General features: G+C 33.2%; 3 protein-coding genes and 1 long non-coding RNA gene across 8 annotated transcripts; 1 reads left to right on the top strand and 3 right to left on the bottom strand.

The window, feature by feature from the left end:
• Nucleotides 1-650: 650 nt before the first annotated feature.
• Nucleotides 651-4,126, bottom strand: LOC145977081 (uncharacterized). Its single transcript, XM_083108746.1, has 5 exons — nt 4,012-4,126; nt 2,895-3,294; nt 2,173-2,726; nt 1,477-1,858; nt 651-1,042 (listed from the first exon to the last, which is right to left on the bottom strand). The coding sequence occupies exons 1-5, from the start codon at nt 4,124-4,126 to the stop codon at nt 715-717; spliced, it is 1,779 nt and encodes a 592-aa protein (XP_082964872.1). The 3' UTR covers nt 651-714.
• Nucleotides 4,127-5,047: 921 nt separating this feature from the next.
• Nucleotides 5,048-7,673, bottom strand: LOC145977336 (splicing factor ESS-2 homolog). Its single transcript, XM_083109232.1, has 3 exons — nt 7,258-7,673; nt 5,976-7,137; nt 5,048-5,452 (listed from the first exon to the last, which is right to left on the bottom strand). The coding sequence occupies exons 1-3, from the start codon at nt 7,262-7,264 to the stop codon at nt 5,155-5,157; spliced, it is 1,467 nt and encodes a 488-aa protein (XP_082965358.1). The 5' UTR covers nt 7,265-7,673; the 3' UTR covers nt 5,048-5,154.
• A 115-nt stretch (nt 7,674-7,788) lies between these two features.
• Nucleotides 7,789-20,711, top strand: LOC145977338 (uncharacterized). 3 transcript variants are annotated; one of them, XR_014440482.1, is made up of 6 exons: nt 7,789-7,920; nt 8,503-8,743; nt 9,280-9,331; nt 9,535-9,835; nt 10,144-10,542; nt 20,291-20,711. It is a non-coding gene; the product is annotated as an uncharacterized LOC145977338 (long non-coding RNA). The 3 variants fall into 3 exon arrangements; XR_014440481.1 differs by having other exon boundaries at nt 8,503-8,838; XR_014440480.1 differs by lacking the exon at nt 20,291-20,711 and adding an exon at nt 10,958-11,381 and having other exon boundaries at nt 8,503-9,331.
• LOC145977337 (T-box transcription factor TBX10) lies at nt 13,846-24,318 on the bottom strand. Of its 3 annotated transcripts, none has more exons than XM_083109235.1 (5): nt 23,119-24,318; nt 21,035-21,366; nt 20,420-20,493; nt 20,242-20,350; nt 13,846-15,816 (listed from the first exon to the last, which is right to left on the bottom strand). In XM_083109235.1, the coding sequence occupies exons 1-5, from the start codon at nt 23,258-23,260 to the stop codon at nt 15,271-15,273; spliced, it is 1,203 nt and encodes a 400-aa protein (XP_082965361.1). In that variant the 5' UTR covers nt 23,261-24,318; the 3' UTR covers nt 13,846-15,270. The 3 variants fall into 3 exon arrangements, with proteins under 3 accessions (XP_082965361.1, XP_082965359.1, XP_082965360.1); XM_083109233.1 differs by having other exon boundaries at nt 20,242-20,493; nt 23,119-23,369; nt 23,688-24,318; XM_083109234.1 differs by having other exon boundaries at nt 20,242-20,493; nt 23,119-23,369; nt 23,772-24,318.
• Nucleotides 24,319-25,799: the final 1,481 nt, after the last annotated feature.

Below are 25,799 nucleotides of genomic sequence, written 5' to 3'. Positions count from 1 at the left end.
GACTATAAAGATATTCTATTTATATCATTATAAATTCTTATATAAGATTATTATAAGAATCCTTTTATCGCATTTATTTCGATAAAGATCTTCTAGTGTTATAAAAATGTCACATTTTTATAACAGGAGAGATATATTTATTTTTGAATTTATATCATAAAATAAGTTAAAGATATAATGGCAAAATAGAGCAAAGTGGAAAATATATTTGTGCATATATGTATATATTTAATAATTTGAAGTTTATTACAATGATTTGTTAGAATAATTTCTCTACAAGTACAATTCTTATTTAAATTTTGTAATAGAATGAAAATACTAATTCTTAAGATTTTGCTTGTTGTATGATTGTCGATTTTCTATAATGTTTGTTAAAAAGTAGATCATTTAACTTAATTTAATAATTAAAATATTTTTATAAGTTTTCTTTTACTTCATTTTTTATTTGAGTAAGCATATTTTGCCAATCAGTAAAAGGTCAAGGATGAGAAGAAGGGATTCTGTAATAAATTCAACGATTTCTGATTCTCTTTTCTTTATAATCGCTATATTATCTTAACATTAGTGACATCACAAAGACGTAGGACTAGGACTAGTATAATATTTGAGAGGATGTCTACGTCTTCGTTTCAAAACAACTAAGACTCAACTCGATGGGTGTGAATCGTCATTGAAACGAATGCTTCTCACATTTCATATTTTTTATATAAGAGATCATACAACCCCACATGGAAGACCGTATTTCTGCGCGGAACTTCTGAGCCTAGCGAATATCCCGGACGAGTACTCGTCGTAGTCTTCTTCATCGTCATCGCTGTGTTCGTAATCCTCATCTGTCTGGATGCCATCCTCGAGTTCGTCATCATTCACGATTTCTTGATTGATCACGACAGTGCCAGGAACATAGTCAAAGGCTGGTGGACCTACCGGACCGCAACCTCTGTCATCGTCTTCTGCATTAAGCGTGTCGATAGCACCCGTTGATACAGGGCTTGACAACTTTCCTGGTAGCGCTCCATTGATTGGCGTATATCCTAGGTCCCTAAAACGAGTTATACATCCAAATATATGAATGTTTGAAGCAGTTTACTTATTTAACGAATTAATCATATTTCGCAAATTAATCATTTTTTTAAGTATTACAGTACTTCGTATGTAATAATCTAACTAACATTTTAATTATATTGCATCTTCTAAGATTTCTCGTTTCTTAAATGGAAATGTAATTTTAAAAATAAATTATTAATTACACAATTATAAAAATGACGAAATTCTGATTTTAGGAATAAATTTAGAAATGTATACATATAATATACATATTGTGAATTTTAAAAGTGACTTTTTAAAAATATGTTTATATAAAAAGATCTCTAAAACGCATAAATATTTAAACACCACGAACCAATTAATTAATCGCGAAAATATTGACGGATCATTTGATAAACACTTGCTCCTGAATTATTTTTCTCGACTCACCCGTATGTAATAAAGTGTTCTTGCTGTTGTTCAGCGACTTCTTCCTGATGTATTCTTTCACGTTCAATGGCCTCAAGCTCGGCTAACTTAGCTTCTTCCTGTTCATTATAAGTGATGGTGATAGGAACCGCTGGTATTGGTTTTAATTCTACGACGGGTTTATCGAGAATCTGAAGTTTTTCTTCAGGAACATCTAATTTCTTCTTACTCGACGGTGTTTCGTTTGGTATCGTTCTATGACCAAATGACAGTTTATCTTCCGGCACGAATCTCACTTTTTTATTGTATGCCACATTTATGGGCGAGAAGATATTTCTGTATGCCAAGGTGAGCGAAACCGGATCCGCAGGTAATCGAGGATACGAATAGTCTTTAGGAAGTTCTGAAATAAACGAATGTATCATTTTATTCTTGTAGTCTTTCATAATACATAAAGTGAATATATTATGTATTTAATGTGCATAATTATAATCGATCGAATATATATTCATACGAATAAGTATATAAGTTAATCAATTAATTTTGTCTATGAATAATTATAATTTTATCGAATTTGAAAAGAAACAAATATGATTATTATTAATTTTATACAATTGTAACTTCTTGATTCATCCATGTAAATAAAAATAGAAAATCTTGTTCTGTTTTCATCTCTATTTTAGCTTTATCTAAAATTATGTATTTTTAGAAACATACCCGCTTCATTACCAAAGTCATCACAATTAGATCTGTAGCTTCCAGCAACTTCAACGTCGCTTCCAAATTCATTTCCATAACTGCTGAGTTTGGAATTAAATTGTCCTAGGCTGCCTACGCTGGTATCTGCATATCCTGATCCGTACTTACTGTATCCAGTTGAACTGTATCCTCCAACACTGCTAGCACCACTATATCCTACACTGCCTGAGCTACTGTACCCTCCAAGACTGCCGTGAGTACTGCCTGCATTATTGGAAATGTATTTACCCAGACTACTTGCGCTACCAAATGCATTTCCACTGCTTAATCTGCGGAACAATCCATCGGACGCTACGCTATATGCGGATGTCAAGCCGAGTTTTCTCATTCCAGCTTCATCGACCTTTCCATTGAGTGTCTGTACGCAAACTTCTATTTGCTCAGGAGTGGGAGAGGAACATGTGATTTTGCTGGGATACGCCGGTGTCACTTTAGTTTTAGTTGTAGTAATTGCTTGGATTTTGCCGTTTTGAACTTTGCTTGGATAACACAAGTCACCGATCGGTGGGAAGCTATCGATAAACAATTATAGATTATCATTCAAAAATGGTTAACATGTTAAATATATAAAGTAGCAGATTAATCCGTGTCATCTATAGATCATTATAACTTCAAGTTTTTTAAATCGCAATACGTGATACATGTTAATGAATGGATAAATTAATGCACACATGAAATACCTGGGCACGATTTGTTTATTAGTATCGGAGAGGAGATCGGGAACCGTCATAGGTTCGGATTTCTTTCCGCATCCGCAACCAGAATTGGAGCTCGCATCATTCAAGAAAGTATTGAAGGGAGAGCTTCCTCCAAGAACACTGACGGAAGATAAGGAACTTGAAGATCTGCTATGACTGCTGCTGCTGCTGCTGCTACTGCTAGTGCTAACCATTCCGCTAGAATAGGGATTGGAAATGACATTAGATGCTATGCTTCCGGATCCCGTTCCTGCGGAAAATCTTCCAATCGCTTCGCGCGCTATTGCAGCTTCATTGATTGCTTGTGGCGACGCGTATACCAGTGGTTTTTGCACCTTTGCTGCTTTCACTACTACTTCCCCGCATTTGCAGGCATTGATACCTGAAAATTGAAAATACAAATACCTGGACCCGTGTCATTTACTTTTTATGATTATGATTATGATTATGATTATTATTACATAATCTTATTGATCATGTCCTAAAGGAAATTCTTTGTACAAAAAATATTAATATGTGTTGCACTAAAAAATTGAAAATAAAAGCAAAATTAATATTGTAAATAAAATATTCCATTCTTTTAAGAAAAAAGTTTTGAATAATAATAAGAAGATATATTAATATAATAAGATAGATTGTAACAAAAAATATTTAATTAACTTCTAAAGGTACATAAACAGAGATATCTTTGTACAATACGTGACAGATTAAATAAATAGCATCGATTATAATGCAAAAATATAAGAAATGTAATAAAGAAAAAAATGCTATAAGCAATTATTTTTTTAGCTTATAAATTTACAAATTTTATGTGTTGGGTATATATAAGATTCGTTTAAAGATAAATAAAAAATTAAATTTTTTAATTTTGTTTCTCTTTTAACTGTCTTGTGAAAATTCATATTTTATAATTATAATATTTCAATTTATCACATAAAATAGCAAAGTTTTCTTATAACAATACATTTTAGGTATCTCAAAAAATTCGAATCATTTTGAATGAAAAAAATTCTGATCACTTTAAAATTGCATGTCGCAAAGATAAATTAGAATAAAATTAAAATTAATAATTTGTATGCGGAATGTATTTCACACATACCTGGACCTAAACTTCCGCAGGTGTGTTCTGACCTGGTTTTGGATGGATGTGCCTGGACGATAGACGTGGCCGCTATCGTCAGGATGGCAATTCCCAAGATCAAAGAAGACCTCATATCTGTCTCAATAACAATACTCTTTCTTTCTTCTCCTCTTTTTCCCGGCGTTACATTTATATGAAAAATTGCCGGATTTTCGGCGACTGATTTGATTTTGCAATTGATAAACAATGACTGTTTGCGCGGATCCGAATATTTCCTGTTGTAACGTTTACGCGATGAATTTGTTATGACTTTACCGCCGCTTCCTGAATTCGCATGTTCCGTTAAATACGAAAAACTGCATTTTATAGTTTCACGGCATTTACATTCTTCGAGAAATATAATCATCTTGTAGAGGAAACGAATCTCGTCCGATTGACAATCGGTTACTTGATTTCCGTATTTGCATGTGTAACAATAAACGAAATGTGTGCAAAAATATAGCAGAATGGAAATAGAGGGTACGCGGATTTCAATGAATGATGAAAGAGTTACGTCAAGGTCATTAATCGCATAATTCAACTTTTTTCATAGTTTTTTACATTATATACATTATCAAAAAATTATATAAATGAGATAAAAGTTATTACATAAAGACGATATTAATAAGTTATATTGTGCGGAAAAGGATATGAAAGAATAAAAATTAATTATAGATTGTAAAAATTTTAATGTAGAATAAGATACATTTTTTACATGACACTTCGAAAGTATCGTATACGAATTAAGATATTTTAAAAATTAATCAATATTCAAATATTAATTACATTTCCAGATAGAAAAATTTTTCTTTTTCCAACTTTTCTTTAATAAATCTATAATTATATGTAAAAAAGAAAAAAATATAACATTAATTTATACAGAAATACATTAGTTAGAAAACTATAATATCAAATATGAAGCAAAATATATAATTGTAGATAATATTCAATAAAATATAAATTTAAAGCTTTGTACATATTGTAAGAACATTATAATTAATCATATTATATCATATATGAATTATCTCTCTTTAATATTAATATATACAAACAAACTTAATATTTATACATTGTTTGAGTTCTACATGAAAATTCTTCCACACATCTTTGAACATAATATCTTCATTTATTAAAAAAATCCGACGCTCGTTGCCGTTGCAGAGGTAGATTAAGTAAATTATCAGTAAGTACGGGCCCTTGTATTCGCGTAGTATTCGTTTCCAATTTTTGGGAGATAGCGTCTTTAGCTGACGTGATTGCACGTGGTGTGTTAGGTGTCCTGATACCTACAGACGGAGTCCTCGACGATAGTATTCGTCGAGGCGATGGTGTGCTCGATATTCGAAGTTTTTGTGTCGCTAATCTTCTCGCTGCAGGAGACATTGTGCTCAAGCGATCTATAGTCGATCTCGGTGATGGACTGAAAAAATAGATTTTTTATTATTATTATTTTGTTTTTATATTATTAGCTTTTTTACGAAAATATATCATACATTATGTGTACGATAACCGAAAAGACGATAATTCTACATGTAGAAAAAAAATTAAAAATTAAAAATTTTTCTTGGAGTTATTTCAGTTACGAGATATTTTATATTATAATAAGCACAAATATTTCTTTATTCAAATTAATTTATTTTAAATGCTTTTCATACTACAAAATTACTCAAAGTGTAACTCAAAGTGTAACTTTGTTACTTTTTTTCTACTGAAAATTTTATCAATAAGATTATTAAAAATTTCCGAAATCAAATTTAATAAGAATTTGAAGATTTAGAAAGAAATATTTAATAGCATGTCATGAACTAAAGTATCTTTCCATAAAAAAAAATTTATATTTTCAAATACAATTACTTTATTAATTTTATAAAAATTTAATTTCACAAATATCAATGTGTTAAAACTGCTCTTTTTAACGTTGATATTATTTAAATATTACTTACGTGGCTAATGATTTTCTAGCTGCTTCTAAGGCTTTATTCTTCCGATCTCTGTGTCTTTCACCAGCTTTTTCAGCCAATTGCAATGCCAATTGCTCCCTTTTTGGTGGTTCTGCTATTCTAAAAGATGGACCTTGACTTGTTCTCAGTAATGGAGTATCACCACCATCTAATCGGAAAGGTGTCCCTTCAATCTGGCCCCATGTCATCAATGGACTTTCACACTCTCCCGGTCTTGGACTTGGCGTCGCCACAAAACTGAAGCCATTTACCCGCGGCGTCGCATTCCTAACTACTTCTTTGCCATCCACACCGATCTTACCATCGTTAGCTCTGGATTGTGACTTGGCTAATTCATTGATAGTTTCTTTATTTTGTTGCTCATTAAATGGATTTATCCTCAATCTCGTGTTTTCATGTGTTACACTTTGCTTGTTTTTAGCTAATTCTATTTTCTCTTCAGCTGTAAGTTCCACTCCATCAGGAATATACATAATGTAATTTTTATTCTTATAAGTCCAACTATCAACTTGTTTAGGCCTGGAGTTTGATCCTTCGATTGCTAGAACATCAGTCGTAGGTTTGTCGATAGCGAGCCACGCTTTTGACTTTTCTTCTGCTTCATAAAGCCAGGCATACTTCAATTTACGTTTATTTTCCGCCTCGACCATCATTTCTTCGAAACTAGCGTTATCTTCGCTTGTGTGAGAACTCAAATAATCATCGAGGCCGGTTTTATTTTCTTCTTTACCATCTTTTTTTACATATTCGACCGGTGTTTCCTGGGATGATGCTTCAGAGGTGCATGGCAATTCATCTGATTCAGCTCTACGTTGCGGAGTTTCGAAAGTTGCTGGACTAACTGGTCTTTCTGTGACAGGTCGACCAGAGCTATATTTCGCATATAACTCTCTCATTCTCTTTATATCGTTCTGCTCTAAAGCATCCAGATATTCATTCTGTGCTTGTAATTTTTCTAGATGTGGAAAAAAATCTCTTTGTATGATTTCACTCATCTTCTCAATATATGTGTCTTCATCTAAGATCTTTGGTTGAGTACTTTTGCTTTTTTTCGCAGATCCAATAGGTTTCTTAAATATAGCCAAATCTTTTATATTCTTAGCAGCTTCGAGAGCTTTAGAGCCTGGGCTATCCATGATGGAATCTAGAAGATTGAAATTAATATTAATAAGAATTTAAATAAATAATAAAAGAATGGAAATTTTCTTATTTCGTAACATAAAGAAGTAGTTTAATTACGTTTATATTGACACTTAATACTTACTACTCATTTTGAATAACACTGTAAGTACAAATACAGGTTATGTAACAGAATTCGTGTTCACTGTTATTGTTACAGAGGACATACACATTTAATAATACAGAAAATCTTCTTTCTTTGCAAATCTCTTTTATAAATACATATCTATACGTATTAAATCATATGTTTCTTCATAAACATACAGAATATATTTTGAGTCACATGAACATACTTCGCATCTACTATGATACACTCACACGTGTTAGATTTGTTAGTTTAATTGCACTTTTAGTGTATTCTTTCGATTTTCACTTGTTGTTTTGCCTTTTTTTTCTTTCAATTATATCTCATTTTAAATGTAATAGAATGCAAAAAATATAATAGAGTAAATAGTATAGCTGAGAACAGCTGAGAATAGAAAAACCAAATCTAATGTCACAATGTTAGTGCATGGGTAGTGTGCGACATTACCGACATATGATAACGCAACATCTGATGTGCGACTTGGCGTCATCTCGCGCCAAGGTTGTGTATCGTTTGGCAGTAGATTCTGGAAGTTCAATTCGCGACAGAATTCCCAATTCCCAAAATTTTATGCATTATTCGAAACTTGTACAACATTAAAAATGTATTTATAAAGTCGAGTATATTTTATTTTTATCTGGACGGAGAATACGCAATAGAGAGGTATGTGTAAACTGATTTAATAATCATAATTCATGATTTGAGAACTTTAATTCTATATGAATTTGAAATCGCAATGGCTTCCGAGAACATAGGTAATATGCGCGTTAACGAAATGTAAAAATTAAATTATTTTCATTTACAACATATCGTCATTAAATTACTGTGCATGTAATTTATTAATATATATTAAAGTATGGCATCAGCTCTCAGATATTGGTAAATTACATGTTAGATATTATAATATATACGTATTTTTAATTCAATATCAAATATCAAGTTTTGCAAAATTATCACATTATATATTGTTGTAAAGATATTTTTTCCTTCTCAGCCAGAATTATATTTAGCTTTTATTTAGCTCAATAATTAAAAACTTTATATAAATTTTGTGTATTAGGATATATTCATATTTTTGACATATGAAATCACAAATAAAATTATCTCCCTGTTTCGAGTCATAGATCATTTAAAATAGATTTAAGATAAAAATGACGTATCAGAGAAAGGGAGGATTAAATTGCAATCGCCTCATATATATATATTATACATAAACGTTCCCGAATTAATATCTCTTGTTTACAGGCGCCGCGGTGAACATACGGCCCTGAGCCTCTGGCCACTAGTCGCCAGTGATATTTTGGTCCAGCTGGGACAGTGGGATGGGACACGAGATATCGTTTGCAGCGTCTCGTATTGCTGGCGCGCTCGCACGCTCGCGTGAGCATCCGCGCGAGCAAAGTGATCCGAGGCCCCGAGGTGTTGGAGAATCATGTTGACAGACATATGAGGATTCCAGCGGCGAGATAGGATATGCGTGCCGACTGTATGCGCGACCGAAAACGCGAGAGAATCGCATCAAAATGCGCATCACCTAGTTTCCATTTCCTCCCTTCTTTCTCGTCAAATCGCAACGAATGAGTGACCTATAAGAGAATTCTTTTATTACACAGACATATGCATAAATTCTTAATTTATTTTAAAAGTTTCATGCACTCTTTCATTTTCTTTTATCGATCTTTCATTTTCTTTTATCGATCAAATCGAAACGGAAATATGATAGAGATCTCAAAAATGTTTTGTCTTTGTAAAACCGATGTAATCGCGTCTAAATAATCTGGTTTCAATATCGGTAAATTTTAATGTAATTAATCTTTAGAAATTAGTATCTTGATTGCGTTAATAAGCGTCATCGTTATTTTGCACTGCAGATTTATTAATAATAATGAATAGACACGACTATTTTGCGTGAACTTGTTTCTCATAATTGCATGACCGATGACTGCCAACACTTATGATTTAAATCTGTCGTAAATTGCACTTTGTGCCAACACCGAAAGCTAACGTCGTTTCTTCTTTCAGTTCCGCCCACTCACGGAATTTCTTCTAGATCATTACAATATGTTACTTTGTAGTAAGATATTATAAGATATTATTATTAAAATTTGATATATAAACAATAATTAGTCTATATTTCAATAAAAAAATTAAAATTAGAATTTGATAATGAAAGAGTCAAAAAGTAAATCAACATTTTAAACATTTAAAATATAGGGAAGTAAGGGAATAATATTAAATATTTTATTCTATTAAGAGAGATATTTATTTATTTTTCAGAGAAATATGTGAGACATGTGAAGCCTTTACGGAAGCAAAGATACAAAAAAGGAAGGAAACGGACATGCCTATCGGCGTGGGTGAAAACTGTCCAAGCAAGCGAGCGAAGCACGCGTAGACAGACACTGACCGTGACTCCTATGGATGCCTAGAAGAGGTTTACTTTATGTAAATAGAGGGGACGATCTTCTGTCATTGCAACATCGGGCCAAATCAACCGTAGCATATATTTGTCGCGTTTATGCCGCATTTCTAAAATTTTCTCTACTACATGGCGCATAAAACATTCAAAAGTAATCAAGTAAGTGATTTTCTAAGACTTTATAAGACTTGTTATATTTTTCTCTTACATTTTCCCGTATTTTTATATTTTTTGTTATTAATCAATTATTAATAATGTATTTAGAAAAAGAGTGATTTTATATATAAAGAAGTAAATCATATGTAACGAAAAAAATGTATATTATAGTTATAATTTCTTCATATATAATTTCTCCATTCTATGATACATTTATACACTTTGTGCGAATATTTTAATTTTTACGTATATCGTGGAGAACGCGCGCGCGACACTTCACGCGGACATAAATAACTACATAAAACACGCAGGACTGCGATGGAAAGTCAAAATACGGCGAGGATGGCGGCAGTAAAAGTAGAAGAGAGCAGTGGGACAACGAGAGGGATGAGGAAAAGGTTGCAGACGTAAAGCGTAAACAGCCGAGGTGCGATTTGACGCGCACTCGGCCTGGGCCGTATGTACAAGGCGCGCCTTCCGCTTTAAGAATCGCCCCGTGGAAGAGGACGATGGCTGGAATCTGTAAATCTGTCATTACGGCCGTATTCGTGCGCAGGATATGAACTTCTTGGTCGCGTCGCACATCACCGCGCCGCGCCGCGACGCTTCCTCAGATCTGGCCGGTTGACTTCTTCAGAGGGTCGCGGCAAGAGTTTTCGATCTTTCGAAAGTACATGTGGTGTACATAACAATCGAGATATCAGATTGAGGTAATATTATCGATATTTATTTATATGTAATATCTATTATCTAAAGAAAGACGAATCTCTGCGTAGACATGTATAAAAAGCTACGTATTTAATTTATTATAATCAAACCAAGATTATATGCATATTTTGAGGAAAATCATCATTTATCACAATTTTCAATTTTATCATATTATACATCTTTATAAACGCTTAAAATTGAAATTTTCTTTTAAAGTTTATTTGAAATCAATAAATAGAATTAGTTTCTTTGATTAAGGTCGCGCGCATGAGAGTTGTGCGTGACTATTTTATATGTGTATATATGTATGAAACAAAACTTCTCAAGATCTTCTTCGAAAATTCAAAGAGCGTTTCGCTATGTTGACGACGTGGAAACTATAAAAGCCCTGCCATAATATGCACGCACGAATTGTAGGGCCGTGGTAGCTTGCGATGACGGATTCATGGTCCATGGGATATAGCGCCTTCCTCTTGGAGACGTGGATGCGCGCCCGCGTTTCCTCTTACCTCCTTTTTCCCTTCATCTAGCGAGCGATTCATTTGTTGGTCTTTGATCCGCGACCAACGAGCAACCTCCGGAAAATTAGGGAGATTTATTAAGCTCTTTCGTGCTGCGTCTTCATGCCCCATCGCTTCTCGTTATATTCGAGTTACGTTCGGTAATTGACAGCACGCGTATTCTAAATCGATATCGATGAAGGAAATAGCGATAACGAGAGATCTAAAACTTTCAGGATAAAATTATCCAATTAAGAATTATCTCAATAGTAATATATATGTATAAGAAAATACAAATCTACACAAAATACGCAAATTTTAGACGCAATTTTGTGCAATTTTTGCAAACTCTATCTTTATATAATATTCTTATATAATATAATATTTTCCTATAATTTTAATGAGAACAAATTTGCTATAGAGAATTTATCTTAAATCATAGGATGATTATATAATAGTTATCGTCTAATCGTCTATAATTTTCTTGCTTTAAAAAGTAACAGAATAATATATAATTCAATTTGTTGTCTCAAGAATATTATCAAGATGCAACGAAGTAATCCAATAATGGATAATCGGTTAAAAATTAGAGAGAATTACAAATTGCTTGAGTTTGAACGCTAGAAATTTCTTCAAATATTTTCTTTATTGGAGTTGATGATAAAATATTAATAGCAATAAAATAAAAAAAACAAGAATTAATTAAAGTAGTATTTAAAATAGATAAATTGACAAAATATACTTTTTAAATCATCATATCTCAAACATTTATGCGATCCTTCCAACGATCATTCTTTAATATATATGAATGTAATATTTAAAATTCTCACACTCGTAAAACAACAACATGTTTCCAAATTCCAAGTTCCAATTTCATTCGGGAATACTAGAAATTGGGTGGTCAGAAAGATGCTACGATGAGAAGAGGGTGAAAGATTCCAGACATTTCCTTTTTAGAGGTCAATGGTTACGCCTCTGCAATAAAGTGAGTTTACAAGAGCTAATAGAGATATATGAAAAAAAAACTAGTAAAAGAAGGAATACTTCGCATGTCTTTAAGTCCGGCAAAAATAGAAAACTCGAATGTATTTGCTTTTATAACTTACTATTAATTATTCATAACTATCAACAATCTACAGCTATATGTATAAATACTATTTTAATATTTTATTGTCAATTCCAATCAAATTGTGGCAGTTACTTTAGATTAATTTTGCAATATCGGTTTTAATCAAATGACAATCGGTCTCTTAATCTACTTTATAATCAATTTCTTTATAATGTGATAAAAACGTTATTCTTTCGACGAAAGACGTGGACACATTCCTTTCGAACAACGTTGGTGGTAAAGATTTTTTGCGCAGTGCTATCTTTTTCTTAAGTTAACCAAGGGGTCTGTTGCCTTTGACTTGCAAGCATAAACTCAAAAAGGGTATCACCAACGGCGATACAGTGTCAGGTGACCTTTCGGGGATTAACTCTGGTTAGCCGCAACACCTACGACGAAGATGAAAGAATATGCAGGGCAGGGGGGCGGCTTTTTACTGCCGGCGCCGTCACGCGCCGTCGATAAGCGCTTCTCTGTGGACCAAGAGTTTCGCGGTCTTATATTACTTCTAGGGTTAAAGTGTCAAAAGTAAACGGACGCGCAAGACCCCCCTTTGTGCCGACATACAGTGTATGATACTTTTGCGTTGAACGTAAGTCTTTTCGCAGAACAAGTTAATAAGTTCCCCTTTCGCGAACTAAATTAATTTTGTCGCGTAAGAGTTCGTTTGAAATTCGTGATTTTTTAATTTAATAATACAAATTAATTATTTTTTAATTCTTCCTTTATACTTGCATATCGAACTTGCATATGCTAAATTTGAATGAGGTATGAATATATATTGATCGTTTACTTTCCTAATATTTACGCATACACACACATATCTTGTAAGATGTAATTCATACATATGTAATCTTTTAAACAGGAAAAATGATGAACATCTTTTTATTAAGTGTCTTTTAAATGTTGTGCAACAAAAGAGCCGTTTCACATTTTTTCTTCTTCCTTTTTCTCTTTTAATAAAGAGCGGGGACATTTTTGAAAATACGAACGAGTGCAAAACGTTTAGCTGAACTGACTGAGACTGTAGCTACCGACAGTCATTAAGCATACGCTTGTAATATGTTTACACAGCGCAGTTCCTTGCGCAGCCATCAATCACGGTGTACGTCGTGGTCGGTCCACGAAGGCTTCAGACGCTCGAGTTCCTTCTCATTTCGCTTCGTCGCCGTTAGTTCGTCATTTCCGACAGTCGCGATGTCAAGGTACGGTTTTCGCGATGATCGGCGAAGATGTATCCTCGGGTTATAATTCCAATTGGTAATTTAAATTATCATGTGAAATCAATACGATTCTTTCAATTCAAATCAATTCTTTCATAGACAAACGTCAAAGGAGAAATTTTGATAAATTTAAGACTTTTTTCAAATTGAATGAAATTGTGAGGTATTTTATATAACGAATGTTATACGCGTTTTTTAATATAAGATATATGCGTGTGTGTCGTATATTTTAATCTGGCTCTCTACTATTTATCCTTGCAAAATTATAGAAAAGAAATATACACTTTCATGTCACGATATAGATATTGTATAAAACTGGTATTGAATATCTATTAAAAGTTTCTAATTAAGAATTTATGAATTCAGAAGTTAAAGAAGAAGTGCAAAATTTTGCTTGTAAAGTAGGATATTAAATCCACATTCGCGTTTTCTATAAAGAAAGAGGAGCAGGTTCGAGAGAAATAAGTGCACATATTTCATTATATTTCTTATGTTTATTCCTTGTTTGGCCATAGAAAAGAATATCTATTATATAACAGATGAGGGTCTTTAAAAAGAGGCACAATGGCACGATACCCGGGCGGCATAATTTATTAAGGCACTTAGTAGCCACGTTATTCTCACGAAGTGTCACGGCGCGTTTACTTTCCCGTCTTGGCTCGAGAACGTTTTAAGCTCGTTCGGCATTTGAGATACCTAGTATAAATAGACGCACTTTGCTCCTACAAAAGGCACTTACTTGCCCTGGTCTTCCGCGACTTTACTAGCGACTTCGATCGGTCGATTCATCTCTTACGCGCGAATTAACTCGAAGAACTTAGAAAAATTTGTATGAAAATGAATGATATTAAAATTAATTAGCGAATAAAATCTTAATTTATATTACTCATTATGTTTTGTTATTTTTTTATTGATATTTTTAATTAATCTCGTTTTAACGTAAAATGAAATTTTACTTGTACGGACGTTACACATGAAAGAAAGAGTTTGAATGTAAGTTTCTAGATCTATTGTAATTTTATTTATGTAGACCCGCTCAGCATTTTGCAAAAATATATTGCGAATATTATCCATGTGATTAAGTAATGAATATTAGTCGCTTAATATTATTGCTTACAATATAAATATATGAACCACTAGAAAATTTTTATTGCACGTAACTTGAATATATATAGAATCATCATAATTTATATATCAAATATTGGTACAATCTTTGGTACAAATTACATTACCGAGTATTAGCATTTAATAAGGCATCTCTATTAATTATTTTATATCTTACTCTCAATTTTAAATAAACTCAGAAAACTATTATTATAAATAAAAATATAGATATATCTAAACACTACAATATTTTAATTTACATAACTTCACGTAAAGCGATTCTCATGCTCGAAAAAAGAATCAGGACGAGAATAATGTGCAAATACTTTGATATTCCACTTTTTTTCTAAATATTAAGGAGGCACCAGGATAGTTTTTTTCACGAAAGATCACATTTTTCCATCCAAAATAGACGCAAATTTCTGTATATAAAAAAGAGAAATCATATTAACAATCGCCAATTTTCACGATCCACAAAGGAAGCCTTGAGAAAGACACTGAAACTCCATTCTTTATCTTTAGAACATATTAAATCTTCAGCGATAAGAAGTTACACAATGATTGATTGTCGCGATCTATAAGGAAAGGCACCAGGATACACGAAGATATATTTCGTTCCCACTGTTCCTTCAATATACATTGAGTTCTCAATCAATGAGTTCGGTTATCACACTATCCACGAAAAATAATATAACGAACGATATAAAAGTATGTTTTAATCCCACTTTTCTTCGAACATCAAGTTGCCGATGTAGAAATCGATGAGAAGTAACAATGCGATACGATAATGATCAGTTATCGTGGTCCGTAAAGAGAAGCTCCTGAATGATGTGGATGTGGTTGCATATGCGTCGGATAATGAACCGCGTTGACGTGCGCCGACGGTTGTCCATGGTGACTCGGATAATGCGTCCAAGGACCAGAGGCACTCGTCGCACCGTAAAACTGATGATGCTCTTGGGAGGTCCCGGTGCTGATACCCACCGGGATCTGCATCGGTGCTGGCATCGCGTTGTAACTGGACGACAGGACGGCAGGACCAGCGACATTTCCGGCCGCCGTAGCCGGCCTCTTGGCCGGACTCTGCATCCCACCGACTACAGCAACGGACTCGCACTCGTCGGATTCGCAGTCTCGGAAGCCCTTGGCGAACGGATTGCTGGCGATCTTCAGCTGGGTTATCCGGTGATTCTGGTATGCGGTCACCGCGGTGAACCTGGTCTCCGGAAAGGAGAACGTCTTGAAATTTTCCGTGCGAGGATCCGGTGCTGAACCGGGCGGCGAGGGTGCGACTACCACGTGGCAGCGCGGCTGATAACGATGCATCGAGTTCAAGATAATCTGCAACGTGTGAAAGGATCAACGGTCTCAACGTGCGCGGAGAGAATGTGATTCTATTAACAACTTTACCGTATTTTTTGTTGTGGATTTTTTATCATTCAAATTTTCAATCAGGTTTCACGCTCTTCTTGACAGACGCGCCAATAAATAAAACCGCAGAATATGAATCATTGATTTGGAGCAGTCGCTTCAAGCTGCGTTTATTATGAATTTTTAAGAAGAAAGCATATCATTATTTAAACTCAATCGTGGAAGATAAACTTTGTGATATTTATTTAAATTGATCAGCTTCATGCACTTTAAAACAGAAAGAGAAAGAAAGTTGATTTAAATTTAATCATTAAAATTTATAAAGCCAAAATATTTTCTTCTTTTTTAATTTTATGATGCTACAACACAAACTGGTGATTAAAAAACACAGTATTACAAATATTGTGACAAATGTAGGACGACAAATGTTTTCACGTAGCTCGATCGATGGCCACAATTTGGTAAAGTCGTCATCATCAGATGAGAAACTGACGGAGAAAAAAGGGTCCAGAAGGGAAGAAGAAGAGGAATGAGGACACGTGAAGCTCGAATTTGGTGGAAGGAAGGAGCGCCACAGGGGGGCGGTCGCAATGTTTGACAGCTAGAAGAGAGTCGGTGACTAATTAGTGTAAAAACTAACCCCCGGTCCGCAATCCGACACCCTCGTCCTTCCCTCCGCGCACTCACGCGCATATGCTCCACGATGGCATGTATGTGTCAGTAGGCCCAAATACACACACGTATACACACATGCACACGTGTGTGTTCTACAACGAGAGGAAAAGCGCGTGTGGCCCGAAAATTGGGACGCCTTTTCTAGAAAGCGTATTTTTCACGATCAGTTTTTTTCTGTTCTCTGATATTCTTCCTTCTAGTATGCCCCTCTAATATTCTCCCAAAAATCTGAAATAATTCTTTATCATTTATACATCGCGCATTTCGTGAGTATCCTACAATTTTTTTAAATCTGGCAATTCTTTGGCTTATCTTGAGTTTTCTCAACTAAACTTTAGACGTGTCATGTTTTTCACAATTTCTTTATGTCTTTTAAAACTTGGCTCTGTGTTTATACCAGCCTGGAGTTGTAATTTTGCTCTCGTAAAGTCTACTTGAAGTAAATGAAATGTGGAACATTATGGTATGTGTATCATGTATACACAATCCATCATTTTTAAGACATTAATTATTCCGAAAACATTACACTTATTTTAAAATTAAAATTTTATTTCTATCAATCCATTGTGTTTTTACCCTAAAAATATGAAATCTAGGATAATATTTAAAGAGCCATCTCGGAGATATTCGGAAACACCCCGCGATAGCGAGTATGTCAATTAAGGACGAGCATCAGCGGACATTCCTGACCCGCCTACGGATTTTTTATAGGGCCCGGTGCCACATTTTTCGATGCGCAATTAAAGGAACAAACTGCTCTGTGTGTAGCGCGAGAAAAAGAACTGCCTCTCGCCACGGGTCAGAGGTCTTCCCGCGAAAGAAAAGAGCGACATATATTCTTGAGAGAAACGCGCGCGAAGAGTCTGAGCACAAGTTTCCTTCTCTGTCGAGGATGTTTCGAGTGTCGAGAAATAAATCACGTCTCGAGAATACGTCGACTTTTATGATTTTACAACTCAAATACTATACAGATTTCGTAGTGAATATATAGATCGATCGTGATACACAATCAAGGAAAGAAGATTCTTTATAAAAAAAATTACGATCGAAAATGTTAAATAAAATTTGATTACGTCAAGATTCATTTCTGAGGTAATTAAATTTAAAAATTAAAAAAAATATTAATATTTTTTTCTATCTTAAACTTACATAACTCTATTTCAGATATATATTATACATATATTTTCAAATATGTATACATCAGTAAAGTATGGCCAGAATATAAATAAGTATGGTCAGAATATAAATAAAGATATAATATTACATCTCTGAATGATATGATAAACTTTCTACTCGCTAATAATTCGCCCATAATTTAAATTATTTCTACCCGAGGTAAAAGCTCAATATCCTTAGACTTAAATCTCGTTCGTTGTAGGATCAACGAAACAATAATCAACCGCAAAAAAATTATGCGTAACATAATAATCGAGAGCACCTGACCTCCTTCGCAACCAACACACGTGTACGATGTCGGCATGTCGCATGTCGTTCATTGGTATGCCGATACATCGCAACACTGAGTCCGTTTCGCGATTACATTCGCGGTCGGCTTGATGGATTTGGCACGAACGCGGCCACGAGGAATTATTTTGAGCATCGTAAGCACCACCGCAGGTGCACCACGCCACACGATTGAGAGAATCGAAGCGAAACCTTTTGCGACAGCAAATGTATGACATTTGAGATGTTTTTTAAAGTCTTGACAATTCGTATGTTTAATATAGATAAGAGAAAGAAGGTTCTCTCTTATAAAAATCGCAGATAAAACGCGCTTAAAAGAAGCAGGGGAAAAAACCGATATTAATTAGAGCCAAAAGACAGTTGGTCGCAGTGTATAAACATTTACATACGTTGCTGTTTCGATAACGATTCGATAAGAATTGCTAAATCATTTATATCATCAATAATTCTAGAGAGAAAGTTTTTGACATTCTCTTGCAAAAGTCAAAAATTTCAATCCACAAAATATATATCATATGAAATATTAATCTGAATATCTGTATAAATCAGTATAATAATGTAGATATTAGTACATATCAATCTAAAAAGAAGACTATAATCAAAGAAAAATAATGAAGAATCTGTGAGCGATCGCCCGTAACGCGATTATTGCACGTAAAGTATCAAAATATCTTTGCTAAGAGATTAATCTGAGATTTAATACAAGTTGATATCGCTCTTATCAGACACGATTTTATCAGAATATTCAAACACAATTTCAAATTCTGAAATAATCTCTTATTTAAAATTTGTTGATTTTTATCTTTTGACGAGATAGAATTATTCATTTAATTAATTCTTATATATTACACCAAAATAATTCGTAAGAAGTAAATTTTATTTTACGCCTCGTAAGCATTACGCTTCTGCGAAAGATTTCACAATCGATTTCGAATCAAGATTGACGTTATGCGAGCGAAAAATGAGTCAATATGCTGATCACTGCTAATTCTTTTTCGAAGTATACACTGAACGTTACACAAAATCTACGCCTCTTTCCCAGAGCCTCTATGGCGTGCATAGTTTATATTACATCTGTTTACATTACTCTTTATATACATACGATGCTCTTGGCTCTACTCGTGGCGACAAGAAGGCGAGATTAATATGCTGCAGACAGGACTTGAGCCTTTTTAAATTGCATTAACCCTTAAAAATGCACAATTATTACAATCTCTTCCCACGAATAATTCTTCTATCTTTGAAAAACTCACATTACAAATAACAAAATAAAAGCTTACAATACAAAACTCAAAAGTCATATAATATATAATAATTGAAATCATAATATTGAAATTTTTTAAAGGAATAGAGTATGTATATTTAACGGAATTTTCGCGGATATGAGACTGTTTTAGAGATCTCTTTTATATTTTTATGTAGATGTAATATTTCATATCGTCGACGTATTTCGTGTGATAAAATAGAACCGTGAAGTGTCTTTAAATCGTCTTTAACCGCGCATCGGTCTCAGTTATAAAGCTAATTATTTTAAGACAACTGGCACATGTGACGCGTGTTCCTTTAGAAAGAAAGAAGTGTGATCGGCGAGATACATTAATCTACGACCGGCGTCTTTTAAACGGCGAACAATCCTCGTGAAAATGCCGCGTTGCGCTGTTTCTCTTCATAATTTCTCTCGTAAGCGACAGACTCGTATCTCAGGTCAATTAAGGCGAACTCGTCCGTAAACGACAAACACGTGGAAACCCTCGTCTTCTCGTTCTACTTTATTACGTAGATGTATTTTACGAAACGACTGATTGAAAAATTCGAAGAAAGTTACGTCATGGTAAAATCATATAATAGCGAACGAATTTTACGATTTAGCAAATGTAGCTCTGCTTCAATTACACTTCTCACAAATAATTGATACTTGATGTTATAAAAGAATCAATTTTCTAAATTAATTGTTTAAATATCTTATTCCTTTCTTCTTCTGCAGATGAATGTAAGATGATATTAGTTATTTAAAAAAGATTTTGTAATATATTAAATAAAACCTAATAGAAAAAAATAGAAATCTAATTGAAAATTGATATTAAAGGCTGTAAAATTAAAATTTGCCAAGTATTAAAACATTTTTGATAACGCATCTTTTTATATCGTTTAAATGAAAAAGACTATTTATTAATGACATAAAAGAAATAATTTCAAAATACTCTTTGTAATGCATTATTATATTTTCTGCTATCGTGAATGATTTGATCGACTCACATGTCCGTTATCATCAAGTTGATTGTTCGTCAATTTTAATTTGTCGAAGGAAATTGGTTGTTTCATCCAGTGAGCGCCGCTTGCAGGACTATCAGGATGCACGTGAATTCTGGGGGGTGATACAGGATCAGCACGACCCGCGACAACCCAAGCGCTGCTGTGGAACGCATATCGGTACCTTTTATCATCGCACGGAACGAAATCCATCACCATCAGATATTCCGTGTTGGGATCCAAACCGAACAGTCGACACTGTCGATTACCAAAATCTCTATCATTTCACGTACTTTTTTCGTCCATTTCGCATAAAATATTCTTAATCTGATTATCTCGATAAAATCGATATCACGATATTCTAGATTAAGAAAAAATCCATGAATGAAATTTTCATTTAGCTTTCCTATAATATTGATGTAATTTAATTTGAAAAAGATCCCATTATTATATTGACATTAATTTGAGAAAGGCAATAATTCCATATAAAAGAGCATCTCGAAAATTTAAAGTTGAATAACTTGTCAAAATTAAATTTTTAATTACATCATCCAACGACAATTAAACAAATCATAAATATAAATAAAATTATATTTAAAAAAAAATATTATTAAATTATCGAATGAGATTTATTTATAAAATCGGATCATTTTTAATCTTACTCAAGTATTGTATATATTTTTATACATATTCTAATAATCTATCAATTTCTTTCAGATTGTATTATTGATAATAGTCTTCACGGACATTGTCATTTCGGTGTTTTGTTTTTAAAGTTTCAAACGAATATTATCTTCACCTGAAACGTGGGAAACATTCTTCGTCCTGCTTTCGTAACAATCATCTCAGTGCCTAGTTGATGAAATTCTTCCCATAGTGGCTTCGCCTCCAAAGCTGCACCGGCGCCAACTAGCGCCGGATGAAGCGGCCGTTTCGCACCTAATTCCTCGACGGAGGATGCACCGTCATCGCTCGGATGATGATCACCGTGGTGACGATTGTTGTTATTGCTGTCATTGCGAGATTCTGTGGCTGACGGAGAGATTGGGTTCGCCGCATGGACCGGCAAGGCGACCTTCATCGGATTCGGACTGCGCGATCGCTTCACTCTTCCGGCGCTCTGCAAGCAGGCTAAAAGGACAACGAAAAACGATTCAGTAAACATAAGTACAATATTTGGTAAAATTTATGAAAAATAACATTGTTTTATTTAGATTTCTTTGCATTAAGCGTGCTTTTTTTTAACTGCGGATTTTTTACGTAGGCGACTTTCCTTAACTAAAATATCAAGAAAAGTCATCTTATTTCTCATGACTTTATGATTTTCAAAATATTATATTATTAAATATACATTTTTATAATAGCCGCAAATTAAAATTCTTTTCTTCTTTCTTTCTATTACAATATAAAGTGAACCATTTCTATTACAATTTAATTAAAATGAAAAAACATAGGATTTCATTATCTATTTGTTCCCTCTTTTGAAAAAGTTTCCTTAGTTTTCAAAGTCTTTCATTTTATTTTTTAACTCAAAAAATGATCTTCGATTTTTTTTTATAAAGAAAAAAATCAACTCAAAATTGACTGAAAAATTCATAATTTAAAGAGTATTGTTAGTGGACTTATTATTAGTGAGAGATACTTCCATAGATATAATTTTAATCAATTGATTTGCAGACGAAAAAGTTAATGAAAAATGATTGAGAAATTGACGAATTTAGACTTATCAAAAACGTATTACATATTTAGCAGGTTGTTTGCCAAGTCAATTTTATTAAAATTAACTTGTTTTCCTTTCTAAATCGCAGTTGAGTTTTCTCATTTTTACTTTATTTCCATCGTGATATAAATTATTAAATTTTTATGTAGCACCGTTCAATATTGAAAACATCAAAAGGTTTCAACATTAATAATTTAAGTTTTTTTCTAATGTGATATTTGATAATGTCAAAAAGCTTGATGAGTTTACAACACTTTTTTCTATTTCATTCAACATTTTTATTACCACGATGGATCATGTCATGTAATTATTTTTCTATCAATCCACTAACACTTCTTTTTTTCTCTTTTTTACGAAAAATAACTCAAGGAAATGTCATTTTATACTTGCTCGACATTAATTAATTTACATCATTTTTTAAATTACGAACTCGAAATTTGAAGAACTATATTGTAGAATCAACCAATGTGTTTTCTTTGTCTTCTAAAAAAAACCGATAAGTACCATGCACCGCAGAATGCAATGAAAAAACTCGGAAAGCTCGATGTGCGAATTAAAAAGAAGCAGTTGTGAAAACTGAGAATCACGTCGCCGTTTTAATGCGCTCGCCGTTTCGACGCATACATAAATGTATGTTATTCGGACTTTCTACCAATCATTTTGTATATATAAAAACATGTTATTATAATAATGTGAAGATATATGAAGTAAAGAATCAATTATTACAAGTAAAAAAAATTATAGAGTTCTATAATTTAAATAAAATTTAATAGAGAGACAGAGAAAAATGTATCATGTGTGAATAATAGTGATAGAATAGTATAATTTTAAAACGCATCTATATTTCTAAATAAGATAAATGTGATATTTAATTAAGAAGTCCTAAAGTCCGGTTTTGAAATATAAATACTATATAGTTTATTAAAAGTTGATTAAAATTCCACCTAAACTAATCACGCGAAAATGGCTTTGAAAATATATAATATAAAAACGCAAACATTAAACAGAATTTCGCTATTATAAAGATGATCTTAAAAGGGAAACATTCAGTAAGATCGTTTCGTTATTTTAATTTATGTTTATATTAAATAGATTAATTACGATGTAAATTCGCGTCTGGTTCTTATTGGTTCTGTATGTATCGTGTGTTGTGTGTGGTTTACCTTCCATTTGTTGCATCGGTGATGGTATAGCAGACAAATGTGGATGCTGGTGATGGTGATGATGATGATGATGATGCGTCTGCCATTGCTGGTAACAGCAATCAGCAGTAATTTCGCGTCGTTGTTCGTGTTGCGGTTGCATCTTCGTTGACAATATCAATTATTATTATACCAATTGTTGCGATAAAAGATACGCACAATCCACGTGTGGATTCGTAATCCATGTAATGAAATTTTCAATTTGGTCTGCACTGTAATCACAATTCGTTGACATTTTGAACTTAATTAAAAGTTTGCGGAAAAACAACACTTTGCGCACTAATGAATTATTTCCATCATCGTCATCGTTAATTCATCAATAAATTTTCATTCAAAGATACACACGTTCAATACACCTTTAACTGAGAAAACACGCACTCTCTGAAAATTATCCGAATAATTATATGTACATAACTATGTGTCATAATCGATAATCGCGTGCACTAATCGTTCATTAATTATTATCTCAACTCGCGCTTTACAAGATAGCGTTTTCATCGGGAAAATTTCTAGTCGTCTCTCTTTCTCACTTCCTCTCTCTTTCTCTCTCTTCATTAATGTCGTCGACAACGTAACGTGAAACGAGCGATTTCTTCAGCATCTCTCGCGACTACCTATTGAAAGAAGATCCGACCGTGGTTTCAGCAGTGTCCCGATTCTGACCGAGTACCCGACGAGCTCCGACATCGTCGAGAGGCTGTTCTCTGCCGTCAACAGGACTTGTCCTCACCTCGGTGTCCGGACGCTGACAAGGACGCTCAAAGCCGCACGGATCCCGGATGAATCAGAAAGAACTCGCTCGTGGCTACTACCCCGCGACTTATCATCGAGACATTATTCTCTCTCAAAGTAAAGAACGTTCTCTCTCTCTCTCTCTTTCTCTCAGTTTCTCTTTAGCGGATCCGTTCTGAAGAAGAAAGAGAGAGAACAACATAAGGAGGCACGCGGAAGAAAGGAGGGCTTTTCTGAGGATCCTCCTACACGAGCACCCACGCTGATCGGCGATGGGATGCTGCATGGATCCTCTGTCTTCTACTTTGATGTCGGAAGGCGGAGTCTTGGTGAGCCAGAAATGTTAGGGGTAGGTGCAATGGACTCAGGAATGGACCTTTTCATCTTGCCGCCCGGGAATACATCCTTCAACCCTATATACAAAATATATTCCATATACAAAATAATTCATTATGTGCATGATAATACAATCGCGAAAAAAAACTCTATATAAAAAGATAAGTTAAAAACGCGTAAAGGTTTTAATTTTTAAAAATTCAACTCTGAAAATCTTTGGAAGATTAATAATTTTAAAGTTTAAGTAATTTTTAATTTAAAGTTTACTTAACGTTATTAAAGTACGAATTATACATATTGAAGAAAATAAATTATATTCGTGGAATAAAGAAAGGAGAGAAAGAGAGAGGAGATATAAGGATTAAGTTAAGATTTTAAGTCTTTCAATTCAATCACAGCATTTCCTTTCACAGAGTTATTTAATAATATAATTATATTATACGTACATATTATATATATATAGTGCCGAATGGAGTATAATTAACTTCACTTAGGTTCACTATACTTACACTTATTTCATTCTGACACATTCATAAGATTCTCAAATTTCGTTAATATATTCAATATATGTTTGATAAATTCGCATATATATACACTATTCGAAGATGTAAAATTTCTTACGCGCGTGTAAGGAATCACTCTTTCTTTTCATCGTAAAACTTTTTTTAGATTGACCGATTGATGGCGTGCGCGCAAAAAACACTTGTATTTTTTTTATTTTTATGAGAAAAATCTTGATGGAATTTTGAGCATCGCAATAAATTAAAGCCTTAAATGTGTGAAATAAGCGAATTAAAATAAATCAGAATTTTGCATAAATTATATTCTTTGCTTTCAAAAATCGATGGATTATATCATTGGCAAGATTATTTACTTATATCGATAATCATATTATTCCGATATTATAATACATGAAATAGAAATAAAAATATAATCTTTAAAAAGATTATAATTTTCAAACTCTAACAATTTTTATGAGACTCCTTGATTTAAAAAATCATAAGTTTCATTTTTTTATGAAAGGATTTCTATTAATTACTCCTTTTAATTCATCTACTTTTCATAGATAAGTATTCTTTACTCTTTCTTATTTTAACGCACTTCTTTCATGCTTCTTGGTATCTCTTTCACGGTTTTTGCGAGTTCGATTAATTTACTTTTAGATTGCTATTGATGCACTATTATTTTTTTCGCGATATTTTATTTTTACCATCGCTTCGCATCGCTCTTAAAGAAATATCTCACTTAGTAAGAAAAAAAATAACAGCTTTCCAATAAAAGCGTTTTTAGAGCGTACTTTGGCTTCCTGCGGCGCATATCAATATCCCATTCTCTTTCTTTCTCTTTCAGTAATTAATAAATTTTCAATTATTAATATTATATATATAATTATTAATTATCAATTATCAATAATGTTAATGGAATTGTTAGGAAAAAGAGAGAAGAAATGAATATAAACCTATCAATTACTCAAAAAAAATAAATGATATAAATATTTTCTTGGCTATCTCATTATAATTTTGACTATATTTGTAATTTATATCTATAATAATCTTTGTATAAGAAAGATTCTT

This window comes from Camponotus vicinus, unplaced genomic scaffold (assembly GCF_025532165.1).
Source record: "Camponotus vicinus isolate PSW18456_S1 unplaced genomic scaffold, iyCamVici1.0 SCAF_9, whole genome shotgun sequence".
Classification (NCBI taxonomy): domain Eukaryota; kingdom Metazoa; phylum Arthropoda; class Insecta; order Hymenoptera; family Formicidae; genus Camponotus; species Camponotus vicinus.
The sequence above is the reverse complement of the archived record's forward strand: the minus strand, read 5'-3'. Positions and strand labels throughout refer to the sequence as shown.

What these genes read in the sequence shown, in the direction of transcription:
- LOC145977336 (XM_083109232.1), bottom strand. An exon ending in GCTAGAAAATCATTAGCCAC is followed by an intron (nt 5,453 to 5,975) that starts GTAAGTAATATT and finishes CTATTTTTTCAG; the next exon opens with TCCATCACCGAGATCGACTA.
- LOC145977081 (XM_083108746.1), bottom strand. Translation starts at nt 4,126, where the DNA reads ATGAGGTCTTCTTTGATCTTGGGAATTGCCATCCTGACGATAGCGGCC. An exon ending in AATAAACAAATCGTGCCCAG is followed by an intron (nt 2,727 to 2,894) that starts GTATTTCATGTG and finishes GTTTATCGATAG; the next exon opens with CTTCCCACCGATCGGTGACT. An exon ending in GAACACTTTATTACATACGG is followed by an intron (nt 1,043 to 1,476) that starts GTGAGTCGAGAA and finishes AACTCGTTTTAG; the next exon opens with GGACCTAGGATATACGCCAA.
- LOC145977337 (XM_083109233.1), bottom strand. Translation starts at nt 23,260, where the DNA reads ATGCAACCGCAACACGAACAACGACGCGAAATTACTGCTGATTGCTGT. An exon ending in ACCGATGCAACAAATGGAAG is followed by an intron (nt 21,367 to 23,118) that starts GTAAACCACACA and finishes TTGTCCTTTTAG; the next exon opens with CCTGCTTGCAGAGCGCCGGA. An exon ending in AACTTGATGATAACGGACAT is followed by an intron (nt 15,817 to 20,241) that starts GTGAGTCGATCA and finishes CACACGTTGCAG; the next exon opens with ATTATCTTGAACTCGATGCA.